Source organism: Anabrus simplex, chromosome 1 (genome assembly GCF_040414725.1).
Source record: "Anabrus simplex isolate iqAnaSimp1 chromosome 1, ASM4041472v1, whole genome shotgun sequence".
NCBI classification, from domain to species: domain Eukaryota; kingdom Metazoa; phylum Arthropoda; class Insecta; order Orthoptera; family Tettigoniidae; genus Anabrus; species Anabrus simplex.
The window spans coordinates 1,163,961,372-1,163,981,449 of NC_090265.1; the positions used below are offsets into that span (position 1 = coordinate 1,163,961,372).

Genomic DNA, 20,078 nt, shown 5'->3' on the forward strand with positions numbered 1-20,078 from the left:
TCCTCTTTGATATTGTTTACTGCCTGTTCTATGTAAACAATGAAAAGGAGGGGGGACAGACTGCAGCCTTGCCTTACTCCTTTCTGGATTGCTGCTTCTTTTTCAAAGCTCTCAATTTTTATCACTGTAGACTGATTTTTATACATATTGTAGATAATTCTTCGTTCTCGGGATCTGATCCCAATTCTTCGTTCTCAGTATCTGATCCCGACCACCTTCAGAATCTCAAACAGCTTGGTCCAATCAACATTATCGAATGCCTTTTCTAGATCTACAAACGTCATGCACGTGGGCTTGTCCTCCCTAATTCGATCCTCTTAAGATCAGGCGTAAAGTCAGGATTGCTGCACGTGTTCCTACGTTTCTTCTGAAGCCAAATTGATCTTCTCCCAACTCCGTTTCAACTTGTCTTTCGATTCTTCTGTAAATAATATGTATTAAAATTTTGCAGGCATGAGATACTAAACTAATGATGCGGTAGTTTTCACACTTCTAAGCACCAGCTTTCTTGGGAATTGGTATAACAGCATTCTGTCAAAAACGCATGGCACTTCTCCTGTCTCATACATCTTACACACTAAGTGGAATAATCTTGCCATGCTGGTTTGTCCTAAAGCAGTCAGTAATTCTGAGGGAATGTCATCAATTCCAGGTGCCTTGTTTCTATTTAGGTCTCTCACAGCTCTGTCAAACTGTGACCTCAAAATTGGGTCTCCCATTTCATCAGCATCTACAGCCTCTTCTTGTTCCAGAACCAAATTATCTATGTCTTTACCTTGATACAACTGTTGGATGTGTTCCTGCCATCTTTCTGCTTTGTTTTCTTTCCCTAGAAGTGGCTTTCCATCTAAGCTCTTAATATTCCTACACCTAGATTTCCTTTCTTCAAAGGTTTCCTAGATTTTCCTGTATGCAGCATCTACCTTGCCTACAACCATACAACCTTCAACATCCATGCACTTCTCAGTCATTCTTCCTTAGCTTCCTTGCACTTTCTATCCACTCCATTCTTTAATCGCCTGTATTCTTTTCTGCCGTCTTCAATTCTAGCATTCTTGTATTTTCGTCGTTCATCAATCAGGTCTAGTATCTCCTGAGTTATCCACTGATTCTTAGTTGATCTTTCATTCCTTTGTAACATTTCTTCAGCAGCCCTACTGACTTCATTTTTCATGACTATCCACTCTTCCTCTACTGTGTTTCCTTCAGCCCTTTCGTTTAGTCCTTGTGCAACATGTTCCTTGAAACAATCACTCACTCTCTTTTCTTTCAACTTGTCTAGATCCCATCTCCTTGCATTCCTTCCTTTCTTCAATTTCTTTAACTTCAGGTGGAATTTCATGACCAACAAGTTGTGCTCAGAGTTCATGTCTGCTCCTGGGGAAGTTTTGCAATCCAACACCTGGTTTCTGAATCTCTGCCTAATCATAATGAAGTCTATTTGATACCTTCCAGTGTCTCCAGGTCTCGTCCACGTATACAACCGCTGTTTATGGTGTTCCGTGTAAACAGGTAAATGCTTTCCTAGTGGAGCTAATGTTGATGAATGTAATATCTTGTGATCATGGACTGTTATGTTTTGTCTTTTAAGGAAAATCAAATCGATTGTGCTTGAGGTGTTGGGTGCTATATATAAGTTTTCTCCTGTGATTTGTTGATTAAAATAAAACCCTCGTCTTGCAATAGATTCCATTTTATGATCAGGTTTGTCTAGTCTGCAGTTAAGATCTCCTGCGAGAATCACATTTTCATCCTCTCTTGTCCGAGAAGTGGTTCTTACTACTTGTTCGACTGCGTCATCTGGTTTCTGTGCGTCACTTATATACAATCCTATAATGGTAAGTTTAACGGTTTTTAATATTATCGTGTTTTCTTCAACATAAATTTCTTTAATTTGGCCTAATGTATCTTTGAACCTTCTGGTCTTCCTCGTTTGTTCATTTTTATCTTTGCCAATGCGTGCTCACAGTAAAGACCAAGCATGCCGTTTGATTCCGTGAGAAAGGTTTCATTTGCGATTATTATATCGAATTTTGTCCAGAAATTATGAGGAACTGCTTTTAGAAGGGTCCTTAAACCTTCCATGTTCCAAAGTAAAGTTTTAAATTTATTGTGAGGTTTGAACCCACCCGAGATGGGCTCCTTCCTGTGCAATTCTGCAAAAGCGAAAACGTCGTATTATTACACCTTTAGGTCGTAAGTGCGGTGAGTATATAGCTTCTAAGTTTTCAATAGGCACTTCAATTCTGAAGGATTTATTTCCCCCCTTTACTTTGTAGCACATCACAATCCACACGACCGCTGAAACCATTTTATAATAAGTGTCTTTTTATATCCTGAGTTTCTGTGGTACTGTGTATTTTGCCAATGAAGTGGTTTACATTGCCCCTCTAAGCTGGCATGACCCCTCAGGCCTTGTTCCAGTGGACGGTCTTCCTTTTTGCGTTGAGTTCTCCATTGGTTGGATTCTCTTCATCAATTTGTTTGTGTTATCATGACCACTTATGTTATTTTGTTCACGTTCGTGTTCATTTTCTGTAGTAATTCCTTGTCTCAAAATTTATTTACAGCATCTTTTCTATTTTTGTTCATGTCTTTCGTATGACTTTTCTTTCTGTTGTGTAGAAGGCGCTCTCACAGAATCTTGGACGGGAAGTATTGGTAGATTGATGTTTTTCTGCTTTAGATCTGTAGCTTTATTTGGGAGAGAACGTTTCAGTTGTGTAATATCCGGATAAGTAACCGAATGTGGCATTTACTTCTTCACGAATATGTCCTTGTAATTTATGTTCTATGTACATTTTCAGAAACCTTTGTTGTCAGTATTTCAAGTTTAGTGTCATCATTTGACTTTATTCCTTGTAATGCTTTTGGTTTGCATTCTATGCAAAGCCATGTGAGTTTACAATTACGTCTTTTTATTAGATCAAATTCACCTTTTGTCAAGTCAGCACACTTGAAATGCTGCCATTTGTTACACCCTTCGCATTCTATTGATGTATCGTTGTTGCCGACTTCTTTCTCCTTGATAGGCTACATCGTAATATTTCTTGGACAGAATAACGTCCGTATGGAAGTCAAGCTTTCAGCGCTCTTTGATATATTATCACAGCATGACTTGACTAAAATGGGCATCTCCCACCAGGGCAAACAATGATTATATTTTCCTTTGCAATTCACTCCACTTTTACTATACACTATGAATAAAATCTTTTGAGAAGGAACACTTTCTAAATATAAATCATTCACTGTAAGGACTATGTGCAACCTCAGACACTAGAAAATATCATCTCGAATTACCAACTCAGTCTTCATGTTGCTAAAATTTCGTTGAGTGGTTTAACTTAGATGTCTTGCGGACCTTATAATTCCAGATTTTATCTCATCTTGTTTTCTGCAGCATTGACCTCAGGAATTTCATTTCCGCGGCCTGGAGTCTGCTGTTACTCCTTCTGTTGATGGTGCAAGTTTCCAGACCATATGTTGTTATTGATACAAAGTAGGCCTTATACAAAGTTTTCTTAGATATTAAAGGAATTTGGCTGTCTCAGAGGAGGTTCCTGACTTGATGGTACAAATGAGCTCCTTTCTGAATCCATTGGTGATTTAATCTGAGCAACGGCCATCTCGAGTTAGAATGCTGCCAAGGTATTGGAACTGATCAATTTCTGCTACCTTCTTTCCATCCAGCATAATATTCATACTTCTTCTTTGCCTGCTAACCTTCATGGCTACTGTCTTTGTATGGCTAATTTTTAGGCCAAACTCCTTAAATTGGTTATTCCAGGCATCTAGTTTCTGCTGTAATTCATCCTCTGTGCATCCTATGAAAGCCATTGCCTTGAAATCAGTACCAACACACTGATGTTCCTCTTTATGATTTCGTCCATTACAGAGATGAATAGTAGTGGCGACATTGCACTGCCTTGTTGCACTCCCTTACGAGTAACAAACCAATCTGAATATCCACTCCCTATTTGGACACAGCTCTGATAATGGGTATACAGCATTTTCACTTTTCTGATAGTCTGGAACGTTTGTTCTTGAGAGACAATCCCAGATCTTGTCCGTAGACTTGCTGCATAAGCCTTTTTGAGATCCAAGAAGACAAATATGATATCTCTTCCTTTCTCCCAGTATTTCTCTATAATCACCTAACAGCAAAGATGAGGTCAGCGGTTGTTCTATTACCCCTAAATCCACATTGTTCTTCTACTAGCTGATGGTCAATGATTTTCCTGAGCTGTTTATCAATAATTTTCTCTATAAGCTGTAATCAATGGGACAGGAGTGTGATTCCTCTGTAGGTGCTACATTGACGTCTGCTTCCCTTTTTGAAGATGGGAACTATAATCCCTTTTTTCCAATCATCTGGAACCTTATCTTCCTTTCAAAGAGTAGCGTTACAAAAATGTTGCAATGTTTGGGTTGGGAAGAATTGAGAGAAAGAAGAAGAGCTGCTCGACTAAGTGGTATGTTCCGAGCTGTCAGCGGAGAGATGGCGTGGAATGACATTAGTAGACAAATAGGTTTGAATGGCGTCTATAAAAGTAGGAAAGATCACAATATGAAGATAAAGTTGGAATTCAAGAGGACAAACTGGGGCAAATATTCATTTATAGGAAGGGGAGTTAGGGATTGGAATAACTTACCAAGGGAGATGTTCAATAAATTTCCAATTTCTTTGAAATCATTTTGGAAAAGGCTAGGAAAGCAACAGATAGGGAATCTGCCACCTGGGCGACTGCCCTAAATGCAGATCAGTATTGATTGATTGATTGATTGATTGATTGATTGATTGATTGATTGATTGATTGATTGATTGATTGATTGATTGATTTTCAGATGGCATTCATAACTCTGAACAATCAATGAAGTCCAGGAATTCCTGCAGCCTTTATCATATCAGCACTCACTTCATCTCGCCTTACTCCCGCAACCATTCCTAACTCTATTTCTTTCTATTCTGCACCTCCTCCTTGTATGTATATGCTCAGTCCTTAGCCTGAAGGCTGGTTGGATCCTCAACAGCTCCACCATTAGCTGTTGTAAATGACCTAGGCATTGCTGAGGAGGCATACAAGGGAAATGAGGAATGAGGTAGGTCCCTATTGCTTTCCTCACTGAGCCAGAAGTTGTCAAGCTGGAACATTTCTGTATTTTGCATATATATTTCATATTGTCATTATTTCTTGTGGTTCTGATGTCTACTTCTTATCCTTGGTCTGGAAGATTGTCTCATTAAATAGTTTCCCTTTTCGCCATTAGATAACGTTAGATGTTCCATACAATGACAAAGACATGATTTTATTTTTATTTCTCCGTTCCTTATTTTTGAACTTCCTTGCTTTTTGCCTGTTGGGTGATATTTCTTTCCTCAGCTATCATGGTATTTTTAATAGTTTTAAAAACAGTTGTCTCGTCAAATCCCTGTGATTAGATTTGCCATGATGTATGAATCTTTTCAAGGTACTGTGTCTAATTTGTATGTATTTTTGAATACCTTTTTTTCTTTCCATTGACATGGTGTGGTTACCATTTAGTTACATATGTGTGGGAGTCTGTTGTGTTTTATTAGATGAACTTAACTTAAATTGTTTCTATTTTATACCATATTACTTGTTTGCAATCTCTATTGTTGTACTTTTTCCTTATTGCTTTAACTCGCTTCATATCATATCATCATATCATAATGGGGTGCAATCTATTTATGCAGATCTTGGGGTGCTTGTTATTTTCATATGTGCCTTTGTGTGGACGAACTCCTGGTGCCTTTGTCGGAGTTGTAACCGAGCTTGATACTGGCCCAGTCAAATGTGAAGTTTTTTCACTTGCTTTAGAAATTACCAGCTCAGAATTTTCATATGTCGAAGCTTGTTGAATTTATGAATAGGGATTACTTGGCATGTTATCCTGTTGTGAGACAGCTATTGAGATTATTGTTTGGGCATATCGAGATCTCATGTTCCTGGATATTTCTAATACAGTAGAAGTCCGTTATAGCGAGAATTCACAACATCGAAAAATTTACTCGCTATAACGGATTGTCGTTATATCCGATTTTTGTATAAAAGTCGGAAACCCCTTCATGCACTTTGAAATCGGTATGAAACGACAATCAGTTTGTTCAAAACTTGTGTTTCCGCAGATGATATCCACACTACGGCTTGCTTGTTTGTTATTTTTCGTAATCCGATACTTCGTGAAAGTGTATGTTTAATTTCATCTGAAAAAAAATATAATGCCGTATTTCTCCGAATGCACGATGAACCCCACTTTTTCCTTCAAAAAATTTAAATCAGGCTCAAAAAGAAGTTTGTAAAGTCATATGCATGCCTTGTTGTACAGTAGTACGCATTTTAGACTATGTTTAGACGCCGAACATTGACTTTCGTCATACCGTATTTCTTTTCCTTCTTTGCGGCTGCACAATTATTCTTTATTTCCGCGGGTTTAAGGACCATTAACTTAACATTGGCATCATAATACCGAAGAGAACTCGTTGAAAATTTTCTGGCAATATCTATTCCACGCGCCTCTATAACACAACGATCCATCAGGAAATTATTCTTGCTGTCTATAAAACTGTTACTTTTACGCAGCGTCAAATATAACCGGTTACTGCTACACGCACGTCTCGCTTGTCGGGTTCGGCCAAATTCAGCGGCTAGCGATGTATAGGCCTAATCGCGAACGTTGAAAGTCAACAAACGAGTTTATTGCGCCACGGTATGGGCATTCCGCCCTTGCGTTTTTCGTGCACGTTCCTCACAATTCCATCTTCGACTTCTTTAAAGCGTCCTTGTTGCGGACCACTGAATGCATTTTTTTGTACAGTACGCATTTTTTTTAGCCCTTTGTCTTCACACTAACGCCAAATATTGGCTTTAGTTAGGCCTATGCCGTATTTTCTTGCGGCTGCACAATTATTCTACATTTCCGAGTGTTTAATAAACATTAACTTAAAATTAGCATCATAATATCGACTAGAACCCGTTGAAAATTTGCCGGCAATATCTTTTCCACGTACCGGTATCTTTACAATACGACTATCCATCACGAAAATATTCCTGCTGTCTATAAACCTTAATTTTACTAAGCTTCAAGTACAATAGACGCTTTATGACTCTGCCACGGAGTAGCCATGGCTTTTCTAAGAATTCGAAGGGTCGCATGTTTTGATACCATTCTGCAGATTTGAGAAACACACAAGCACTCTACAACGCTTGTCGCGGCTAGCGATGTGTAGTAAAGAGGTGGTCGTTTATTGTCAACGAGTTCTGTGCGCGTGTGAAGAGAAGCAGCGTGGTTACCGCGGTAGTTGCCAGTGGGATATATGTTAGGCCGCGAATGCAACAACCCTTGAGTTATCGCATGAGATTCTGAGGAAAAAAAAATTGGATTCGGAGAAATACGGCATGACTCCAGAGATTTCTGTGGCAAACACCTCAGCTTTCTTCTTCAAACAGCGTCACCTAACCTAACCGTATATGTAGCCTATCATGAAAACATATTTGAAACGCATGTAAATAGCCGTAACTAGACGCGAGAAGATATGAAATATCCTCTGACATCAGTAATGTACTCTGTCATATCTTGAGGTGTATCACATTCGTACTTAATTTCCGTATATAACATTAAAATTAAGATTTACTTCAGTCTTTACTTTTAACGAGTTACCAACTGTTATCGGTCACGTTATTTACGCATTTATTACGAAAACGTGTTATCCTTTTTCATTTCGAATTTTCTTTAGAGAACAGCAGTCGATGGGTATTACTAATCAACTCCAACATCGCCTTTGAATGTCAACGAGAGAGCTCGCAAATGCACAAAGTGAGAAAACTATACCGTACCGAAGATACTCGATCGCATTTTGTTGCAAACGTCTCAGTTTTCTTATTCAAATAGCGTCACGTATCCTAACTTAACCGTACTATACGTATGATGAAAATACACTTCAAGCGCCAGTAGAGAAATTATACGTTTCTCGCTATAAATTTTCATAATAGCCTTTTCGTAATTTAACCAGACGCGACAAAATATATACTAACCTCTGAAATCAGTTAAGCATTCTGCCATATCTCGAGGTGTATCCCATTCTTACTTAATTGCAGTATGTCGCCTCAAAATTAAGCGGTCATTTAGTCAGCCTTAATTTTTAACGAGTTAACAACCGTTATCGGACACGTTATTTACGCATTTATTACGAAAATATGTTCTTTCATTTCGAATTTTCTTTACGGAACAGCTGTCGACGGATATTACTAATCGACTTCGATATCGCCTTCGAATGTCGATGATAGAAATCGCTAGTGCACATAGCGAGGAAACGATTCCGAAGGTAATCGATCGCATACAGTAACATCGCTGGGGTGGATAAATATCGGTAACGGAAAAATCGCGCGCGCTTAATCGCTCGTAATAACGGATACGCCAGTGATACGGTACTCGCTGTAACCGAAGGACGATACACAGTTTAATATAGGAATTTTGAAGGGACAGAAAAAAGTCGTCGCTATAACGGAGTTCTCGTTATATGCCGTACTCGCTATATCGGACTTCTACTGTACCTTGGATATCATGAGATGATTGTTCTATGATATTTGTTTCCTGACATTCACCCTGTGTGGTTGATGAGTGCGTGAGTAGTGATTCATATCCATTACTTTCTGAAGGAGTTTTTAGTTTGTTTTACTTTGGATTTAATTTTTTTCCATTTTTTTCCCTTTTATTAAGTTTGGTTATCATCTCGGCTCTCTTTATTTACCATTTTATGTGTTTCCATGGCAACCACACCGTGTTTATTTCCCTTTTTCACCCTTTTTTTCATGGAGGCTTTCATATTGAATCCCTTTCTTATGTTAGTGCCTCCTTGTATTTTCGGCATGTTAGGGCCTTTATGACTTCGACGTTAGCTACTTATTTACTCTTGGCCTGCAGTTAATAATTAGAGGGGAGAATTCGTATTTGTTTTGGACTTTCAGACTAGGTCTCTGCTTGGTACGAGTTAAAACCTTAAAAATGAGATTTCACTGTGATGTTCTCTTTAAGATTGTTTGAAACCAAGCAACCTCTGACTGAGTTATAATTATGCACTGGATGACACATTTATGTTTTAAAGATTATTACTGGTAGGTTATGGGAAATGTATGACATAAATGTGCCCATATCTATGCGACATACTGAAAAGTATTGTATCTACAAGCTGTAAAGACCTTAAGTTTATGCCCTCTTTGAAGAATATTGTCAGGCCTCTGTTTGTACGCTGTCTTTTCCCATTATTGAAATTTATCTTGAATAAACGTTATTTTCCTTTATCCTTCTCCTTTCCTTTCATCTACTAGTGTGGGAACATTTCGTGGCTCTCTTCGATGCATGAGTTAGTTTTCAAACTGTTTTTAAGTTTTCCTTGATCAGGGTCTGCAGTATTGGAATTAATGTTCATCTACTCCACTCATAGCTCAAATTGTGTCTACGATCACACTAACACTACATTTATCTCTGGTGTATCTTTGATTTTGAACTGTTGGGTCTTCTGGGTTTGTTACAAAGCCCACTGAAATTCATGCACCAACCGATCCTATGTGCAACATTTTCACACCTTCATAGCAGGGACTGACGGCTGCATAAGGAATGGCATTACTGGTATTGCTCATATGTCAGTCACTTTCATATTGTCAAAGCCCAGGATAGGACTGAAGCAGTTTGATGAAAGTAACAAAATTGCTCTAGCCCATATCAGAAGACATATTGCACTGTAAACAATAGGTCTCGCCAGCTTATTTCTTTATTTCCCTGTTATAACGTGTCTTTACCATTCTTTACAGCTTTTAACCTCTTCAGTGGCGGGTTCTGGCAAGACCTTGTAACCTTTTTTGTGATCCTAATAAATATATAATCATGAATAAAAATATATAAATAAATAACAATAAAATAAATGACTGAATAAATAACATTACTCAAAAACTTCAAAAATACTTGCAATAAATTAAATTAATAAAAACAGTTAACCGAAATGTCCGTTGTATGGGCGCCAGAGTTCACCAGAATATATCCCTCGAATTTAGATAGAGCATGATAATTCTTTATATCCCAGGGTGTGTGTACATAATGCTGCGTACTGGTACATCTGCTGCAGGCCTTACCTAACCTCCTGAAAACGACTAAATAGGTAGGAACTGCACCTAGGTTCATCAAGAACTCCACTGATTCTAAAATATCTAACTACATTCTCAATCAAATCCGTGCATGAGCACCTTATCAACACACCAAAATACACTTATAATACACAAACAAAAGATTGCTGGAAGCCTCCATATTTATGACAACAACAAAAACAGTGGGAAAACGAAAGCGAGAACTATGCCACATAGTCCGTTGAACAATGCACATATATGTAGATAAATACCCTTCACTGTCTGTGTATCAACACGACTTGTCGATTCTCATAATCGGCACTTATAATATCACACAGATACGAGTGCTGGCAGGACGTAGTGTTTACAGTGCACTATGTCTTCTGGTATGGGCTAGAGCAATATTGTTACTTTCATTGATCTGTCTCAGCTTTATCCTTGGCTTTGACAAAATGAAAGTGACTGAGGTATGAGTGATGCTAGTAATGCCATTCCTTATGCAGCCAGTCCCTGTTATGAATGGTGTGAAAATGTTGCTCATAGGACTGGTTGTTGCATGCATTTCAGTGGGCTTGGCAGACTGATATGTAATAGCAGCTTCTGGCTCGGTGAGGAAAGCAACGGGAAACTACCTCATTCCTCATTTCCCTAGTACGCCTCTTCAGTGATGCCTAGGCCATCTATGACAGCTGATGGCGGAGCTGTTGAGGATTCAACCAGCCTTATGGCTGAGGACTAAACATACATACACGGTACCTCGTAATACTGTGTTCACAGACTTTAACACTTGTAAAGATATATACATTTGAGCAACACACGCTTGTCGATCCTGAACATAAATTATGGAAAGTCTGAGATAGCTTTCACCAAACATATAATACCAGGCCGCCACAAGTGCTACAGTACCTAATGCGTAAGCACTCCACAATTTGCCGATCAGCCACTTTCCACGAACATAACAAGAATACGTTCCACGAACGTTTGAAGTCCAGTCCAGTATAGTGCGGCAGTCTCACTCCAGTACCGTGTATCAGCACTACTTCATTCCCGTGTGTCCGCACTACTTCCTTCTTGTACTGTGTGTCAGTTGTGGTTGTAGTCGTTTTCTTCCGCTGTGATGTCGAAGTATAAAAAGACTTCGGCATTCCCCTTCCTCTCACATGATACGTCTGGATTGGTCCTTGCCAGCCAATCATCAGTGATCCTCTTGTCATGACCATGCCCTGAGCTACTTCTTGGTCCCAAGACATAAACTAACTCTCTGGGGTGTTTCACATGAGTCATAGAACTTTCCTAGTACATCATCAACAAGCTCATGTGATTCTGGGCTATCCACATGATTCATCAAACTTACTGACAACCAAAAGTACATCTCATAAGACACTGGGATGCCCGCATGAGTCATACAAATTACCAGAGTTATTAAAGCAATGTTTTCCCACTCATACAAAACAAATTACTCATACTACATATATGGAGATCTCCCAGCTTACAAATATTAATGACAAAATATGCAACTGAAATACTGATGATGATGATGATAATAATAATAATAAATCGAATACTGACAATGATATCTCTCACTTCTACATATAGTGCGAGGGTGTGATATATATACTATCACAACCTTCTGTGCCAGAAAAGTGAGGGTTTCTTTTGAGTAAACTATTTATTTTTACAAAGCAAGGAATGAGTAACAATTATTAAGGGAACGCATTCATATATTATTCAAAGGTTAATAAAAACTTACTTTACACTCTGTTTACACATTTTTTACTTTACACTCTATTTACACATTTTTTACAGTAGGCTTGTGATACGGTTTCATAAAATATTGGTGTTTTGAGCATACTGTCCTGTGAGCAATACATTTTTATTTCAGGCTTTTGTATTATTCCCATCAACAACACTAATGCAATAAACTGTCAAATTTTATAAGTGTTTTTTTTTTTTTTTTCAATACTGTGGTCTTGCATGCGGAGATTTATTTACAATTTTTTCAATGCACTTTTAGCATACACATTTTTTTTCGGTCACTGTCAGATTTACAACTTCATCCGTTAGAAACAGCTCAGAACAGTCAATCGCACTCACCTCTGGTAATAATCCAATCCTCACACCAGAATTTCCTGTAAATGGAATTACATTAGGTCGCACACTATCCCCAGGTTTACACTGTTTCCACGCGAATGTATATTCAATATCTCCTACCATCACCTTAACTTAGAGATTCATCTTTGATGTAGTTCCTTATTTTGCCTCCAGAAAAACATCTCTTCCATTTCTGCTTACCTTGTCAGCTGGCCAGAGATTGTATATATAAAGTAGAGACGATAAAGGTATATTTTAGGCCAGAGACTTAACGAATACAGCTGGAAACCCTCCCGCCATCTGTTGAGAATACTATAAAACATTTTCCAAAGAGATTACAGTACTCGAGAAGTTATTGGGCGATCGTGAAATGAACACTGCAGCTAAACGAGAATTTCTCGAGGGGTGATGTTATGGGCAAGCGTGCGCCACCCGAGAATTTCTTGGTTGTGCTACTGAAGAGGTTAAAGTACATACTAATTTTCACACCCCTCAACAGTGCTGTAAACCTATTCTATAAATTATTTAATTTTTTATTTTCCATTGATCAATATTGCTTTTTAAAAATTTCTCGATGCCTCTCGTATCAACCATATGGTATTGCCTAATAGTCCTACTTTTCCAACATTCCTTCCTTTGTAGAATATGTCAGCAAAAAATGAGGTGGCATTATTATCTTAAGCTTCATGGTGTTTAAATGGAATTATGTTCAATGTGTGATAAGTCGAGGGTGGTTTTAATTTTGGCGGAGAGCAATAAATTGATTATCAAAAGTAATTTCTGCTAGGAAACTGGATGAAATTTTCAAATGTTGTAGAACTCAAGTGAATGGCATTCTTAAAAATAAAGAATGCATTTTAAAACAAATACCGGGTAGTGAAAAGGAGGAGAGAATTGAAGTGTGAAGAAGTGATTGATTTTTATTTAGTAGTGGTTTAAGTGCGTACATGTCAGGAAGCTTATAGTTGTCAATATACTGTGTTAACTATATTTTATTCTCCCACTCCAATATGATTTAATCTTAATATAGCGGCCACCTGTTCTGACGGCCATTTTCTTGAAGGACACACAGCTGCTGAAGACAAGTTTCACAGTACCTATGTATATTTAAATAAATTTAAAAAGGGTCTGCTGAAAAGTTTGCTTTGTTGCAGATGTCCCAGCATCCAGTAGTAACACTAAAAGTTCATCCTCCTGAAAATGATGCAGTTGACAAGGATGAATCCAATGGTTCTCACAGTTTGTCGGACAGAGAAGGTGAGGAGTTGTTAGCGTTTTTATGTAAATATAGTAGTATTATTCAGGATTGTTGTACTGTGATATTGGTTTGATAAGTTTACTGCTACAGAATACAGTCCCATACAAATTAATCAGGACATGGCAATAACATACACGTTTTATTCACTTTACCTTTAATCCTTCCTAATACCAGCTCGTTGGTCCAAGGGGTCACAGGTTCAATTCCTGGCTGGGTTGAGATTTTAAACTTCATTAACCCTTTTGCTCTCAGGCTATTTTCACCAGTCAAGCCCATAGCACGCAGGCCATTTTTCATGATTATGCATGTTAAAATGTAAAAAATTGTCATATAAAGAAATCCCCAGTTACAAAATTGAAAAAAAATCACAGTAGTACACTATTTAATATCGTTTTAGGAAAAAAATATCCCAAAATTGTTCATGGCATATTTTACTACAAAATAAATTTTGAAATTTGAAAATATATTACAAAACATAAAAATCGGTTTTTAAATACTAAAAAAAGTAATATGTTCTTTAGTGATATTGTTGTTCAGTCATTCTGAAAATAAGAGCATTTAATTCTGTATAACATGATATAATTTTGTTTTTGTATTCTTATTTAGTCATGAGTTATAGCACCTGACGTAAAGAACTGTACACGTACCTTCCGGAGTACATTCTCCTATCATCAGTACCTGTAAAATCGGAATACTTCTTCTTTATCTACAGCTTTTCCCACACCTGTGGGGTCGCGGGTGCGAACTGTGTCGCACATGTGGATTTGGCTCGTGTTTTATGGCTCGATGCCCTTGCTGACGCCAACCTTATAGGGGGGGGGGGAAGGTAATCACTATCGCGTGTTACCGTGCTAGTTTGTAGTGTAGTGTGTTGTCTGAATATGAAGAAGAAAGTGTTGGGACAAACACAAACACACAGGCCTCGGGTCAGAAGAATTAATCAATGGCGATTAAAATTCCCGACCTGGCCGCGAATCAAACCCGAGCCCTCTGAACCGAAGACCTCAACGCTGATCATTCAGCCAATGAGTCGGACTGAAATACGAATCAATATTGGCTATAACGTTACCGTCATCGTCTAAAGCATCTAAATAATCCAAAACATCGGAATTATTTAACCTAGAACTTGGCCCAGCCATGTAAAAAAATTAGGCCTACTCGTGGCACGAAAATCTAATAACACGAAATGTTAACCTAAAATTCACTTGAGAACACCGATAAATGTAGAATATAAACAAAATATAATTAACAATAATCTGTTATTAAAATGGAAACAATAAAACGAAGGAAAACACGTATTTTGAAGCTTAAATGAGACTGTACTCGCAAGCAGCACACTTCAACTCGCCATGCGGTGAACATACGCGGTTTGATAACTTCATTTGTTCCAAACAGGTGAGCTTAGTGTCTCTATCTCTTGAGAAAAGTGTAGACTAAATCTAAAAGCTTCTATTGATGTCTTTTCCTGACATCTGGGGGTCCATTAAGGTACTTATACAGCCATTCGAACACAAAGCCGATAGATAGATCGGCTTGCTGAGCGTATAAGAGTTAATCAGATGGCCCGGTGGCTGGGTGGGTGTGTCCTCTTCAGCATTAACATTCATCATAGGTATGGCCCCATTATCACAGACTTGCAGTTTGCCTATACGCGTCAACTCAAAAGACTTACACCAGGCCTCTCCGGGGGCCGCACGTCATGATATATATCTTTGCTAATTTCTAATACAGTAAAAGTCCGCTATAGCGAGTACGGCATATAACGAGAACCCCGTTATATTGACAATATTTTGCTGTCCCTTCAAAATTCCTAAATTAAACTGTGTATTATCCTTAGGTTACAGCGGGAGTCCTATCACTGACGCATCTGTTATTATGAGTGATTGCGCGCACAATTTTTCCATTATCAGTATTTATGCACCCCAGCGATTATGATGCATGCAATCGATTATCTTCGGTTCTCTCGCCGATGTTCAAAGGCGATGTTGGAGTCTGTTAGTAGTACCAGTCGACTGCTGTTCTGTAAAGGAATTGAAATGAAAGAGAACATACTTTCATAATAATTGCGTAAATAACGTGTCCGATAACAGTTCTTAACTCGTTAAAAATAAAGGCTGACTAAACAGTTGCTTAATTTTAATGATAAATTCTGCAATTAAGTAAAAATGGGATACACCTCGAGATATGGCAGAGTACATAATTGATTTCACAGGTTAGTTTATATTTTCTTGCGTCTGGTTAAATTACGGAAAGTTTATTATCATGTAAATTTATAGTGAGAAGATTATCATTTCTCTACTGGCGCTTGAAGTATGCTTTCATCATATGTATAGTGTGGTTAAGTTAGGATAGGTGACGCTGTTTGAATAAGGAAACTGAAACATTTGCCACAAAATGCAATCGATCATCTTTGGTAGGGTACAGTATAGTTTTCTCACTACGTGCATTGGCAAGCTCTCTTGTCGACATGTGATGGCAATGTTGGAGTCGATTAGTAATACCCAACGACTGCGATTCTCTAAAGAAAATTCAAAATAAAAGAGGATAACAAGTTTTCGTAATAAATGCGTAAATAACGTGGCCGATAGCAGTTGTTAACTCATTAAAAAAACGGCTGAAGTAAACGATCTCTTAATTTTAATGTTATGTACTGAAATTAAGTAAGAATGTGATACATCTCAAGATATGACAGAGTACATCACCGATTTCAGAGGATAGTTCATATTTTCTTGCATCTATAGTTAAATTTCGGAAAGGCTATTCACATGTAAATTTTAGCGAGGCTAACTCATTTCTCTACATGCGTTTAAAATATGTTTTTATGACACATATACGGTTAGGTTAGGTGACACCATTTTAAGAAGAAAACTCTGGAGTGATACCGTATTTCTCCGAATCCTAGATGTCGTTTTTTCCTCAGAATCTCTTGCGAAAAATCAGAGGTCGTCTTTCATTCGCGGCCTAACAGTAATGAATACCACTGGCAACTTTCGCGGTAACCACGCTGCTTCTTTTCACCCCTGCACACGCACGCACACACAAAATTCGTTGACAATAAACGACCGACTCTCTATTATACATCGCTAGCTGTGACAACCGGTTGTACAGTGCCTGTGTGTAACGTCACTGGATCTCGGGAAATAGTGAAGAGAGAAAGACATTCTATTAGCCTCTACAACAACGTTTCTCAAATCTACAGAATGGCATCAAACCACGCGAGCCTTCGAATTCTTAGAAAGGCCACGGCTACTCAGTGGCAGAGTTATAACGTAAGAATATTTTCGTGATGGATAGTCGTAAAAATACGTGGAACAGGTATTGTCAACAAATTTTCAATGGGTTCTTGTCGATATTATGATGACAATTTTAAGTTAATGGCACTCGGAAATGTAGAATAATTGTACAGCCGCAAGAAAATATGGCATAGGCCATATATTTGGCATCAGTGTGAAGACAAAGATACAATAAATGTATTCAGTAGTCTGCAGCAAGGACACTTTAAAGAAGTCCAAACTGAAATTGTGAGGTATGTGTACGAGAAATGCAAGGGCGGAAAGGCCATACCGTGGTGCAATAAACTCGTTCGTTGAACTTTAATGTCCGCGATTAGGCCTATACATCGCTAGCCTTTGAAGTTGGCTGAACCTGGCAAACGAGATGTGTATATAGCGGTAGTCGGTTATATCTGACGCTGAGTAAAAGTACCGTAACAGTTTTATAGAGAGCAAGAATATTTTCGTGACGGATCACTGTATTATAGAGTTGCATGGAATAGGTATTGCTGGCCAATTTTCACAGGTTCTCTTCGGTATTATGATGCCAATTTTAAGTTAATGGTCATTAAACCCACGGGGAAAAAAATTGTGCAGCCGCAAAAAAATGCCGAATAACGAAAGCCAATGTTCGGCGTCTAAAAGTAGTAAAAAAGAATGCGTACTGTGCAACAAAAGTATTCATATGATTTTACAGAGCACTTTTTGAGCCTGATTTAAATTTTTAAAGGAAAAAGTAGGGCTCGTCTTGGATTCGGAGAAATATGGAACTGTAATTTTTTCAGAATGAAATTAAACATACACTTTCATGTAGTAACAGATTTCGAAACATAACAGACAAGTAAGTCGTAGTGTGGAAATCATCCGCAGAAACGCAAGTTTTGAACAAACTGATTGCCGTTTCATACAGATTTTAATATGTAGGGGTGGTTTTCCGACTTTTATACAAAAATCGGATATAACGACAATCCGCTATAGCAAGTAAATTTTCCGCTGTTGTGAATTCTCGCTAAAACGGACTTCTACTGTATGTTCTCCTTTCTGTTTTATAAGTTGCTTTACACAATTTGGCATAGGTTTCACAAGTTTTGAGCACTCATTTAAAGGTATTATGCATATTTTCATGGCGCTGTCATGTTTTGTAGTCTCCTTTTGCAAATAGCCCTCAGGTTTTCTATTGGACTAATGTCGAGGGAGAGCCCTGGCCACTCTAAGACATGAATATTGTTCTTACTGAAGTATTTATTCACTTTCTTTAAAATATGCCAAGGAGCCAAATCATGCTGAAAAATTCCGTCACTATTTGGAAACCTTTCCTGCAGCTTACCAACAATTTCCCTTTGCAGTATTTGGATGTCCTGGTCAGATTTCATCATCTCGTTAACTGGTGTGCCACACTAAGTTTGTCCTTGTGTTGCATCATTCTGACGTCACTTTTGCGGCAATGTCTTGCACGTATCAGTTTGTAATATTCCCAAACGTGACTTATCTTTAGCTTCTCTTTGACAGGTGGCGTTTCATGCCATCTATATCTGACAAACCATTTCTCTCTTGTGACACACTTTGCCTTCCACTCTCTGCGAGAGACAACAATGTCTGATACAAAGAAAGTGGAAACATTAAGCTACAAAATTATTGCAGTAGATTTTGTGTGGTTCATCAAATGGATTTATCATCTACCCTATGCGACTCTCTGCCTAGAGACAATTATTTTTATTATATAGAATCTGCTGGTTCTATTTTTCGGGATGTAAGGTATTTATTTTGATATTTGGTTTGCCGTAGTTATGCTGACCTCGTGTATTGAGACCCTGTTCTACAGGTTTTTAAATTTTCATTTGCTGTAGGTTTTATTTGCTCCTCTTGTGTGCATTTGTTTTTCATACAAATTATTCAGTATGTAGGAACGGAAAATAGCTCTGTGTGAATGATGTGTGTTTGCCTGTTGTTCTGAATTGAGACCCTATGTTATGTTTTCTTTGTGGTTATGGCTGGCTGAGCTTGTGTTGGTGTTGATGTTGCGTTAACGCTAATGTTGTGTAATTCATGTTCGCCCTAGGAGAGGCGATATGAATATGTCATCTAGCGTATGTACTGGATAAGGATCATGATCGTAACTGGATGAGCCTATCTATTATGCGGCGATCCTTGGGTTACGACGTAGTAAGTTTTAATCAAGCTCGTGGGCCAGTGATCTTATTTATCATGCAGTACGAGTTTTCTCGTAACGTGTCTTGATAGTAATATTAATTTTGTCCTGCACACATTTGATCTACACCATGAGTGAGTTGGCGTGGATCTATTTGTTTGAATATAACGTATAATCTCGAATACCACCCGCACTGTTTTTTCGAAAATATCGCTTCCAAAATTGGGTGCGGGTCTTATTATAAATGTTGGGAAATTTATCTTTCTGAATGCATGTAAATCGGGCATCAGCGCCGGCGCGGCTTGGCAACAATGCTCTCTCCACTCTCAGTATACGCTACTTCCACGCTTGGCGTCAGTCTCACGCATGTTCTCGGGTGTATCAACATGAATTCCACAAAGCCTTTGCGATCTTTTGCTGCAAGTGAGAAACTGAAAGTAGCTCGGGAAGCCGAAATGATTGGAAATTATGCCGCCGGTAAGAAATACGATATTGACGAGTCTTGTATTCATGATTGGAGAAAGAAGAAAAATGTGCTATTAACATGTAGTGGTGATCGTAGAGCTTTTCATGGACTGAGTGTACAGTTTCTAGAAATTAAAAAAAGAAAAACCAAACTTTATAAATGTGTGACAGAAAGGCAGGAATTGGGATATGGTGTGTCAACCGAAATGTGTCAGCTAAAGGCATTAGAGGTCGCTAAGGAACTTTCATCGGAAGGTTTTAAGGCAAGCCGAGGATGGGTTTGTAATTTTTATAAAAGAAATGGGTTGAGCGTATGAAGGCATACCTCAATTTCACAGCGTCTTCCTGGTGCCTACTGTTGAGGTTTGAATGTACAAGCAAATGACACATACCGGACAGACTAGTAACAAAGTGGAGTTTTACGCTTGTAGATTCTCCTTTTGTTTTTTATGTTGTAGTAATAAAGTGTTGTAAGAAAGACGTAGTTATCATTTACACGTTACAACTCAACATATTGGTGCCGAATACTCGCTCACGGTTCAAATTACATATCGCTGCATCACGAGACGACGTTCTTTGAACATTCTTAGATGAAGATATAAAGTGGAAAGTGAAGTGAAGTGCAGATTACATTAAATAAGACATGGGACTTCACAACACGAGACGCCAGCCAGTAATACCTGATACACGCTTGATAAGTACAA

General features: G+C 38.3%; 1 protein-coding gene across 1 annotated transcript in view; it reads left to right on the forward strand.

The window, feature by feature from the left end:
• The window catches only part of RanBP3 (ran-binding protein 3), a 345,810-nt gene that overhangs the window by 13,743 nt on the left and 311,989 nt on the right, over positions 1–20,078 (forward strand). The window contains exons 3-4 of the mRNA XM_068225428.1: positions 1,456–1,512; positions 13,385–13,487. Coding sequence (XP_068081529.1) covers positions 13,385–13,487 — 103 coding nt within the window. The 5' untranslated portion in view covers positions 1,456–1,512. The remainder of the gene's footprint in view (positions 1–1,455; positions 1,513–13,384; positions 13,488–20,078) is intronic.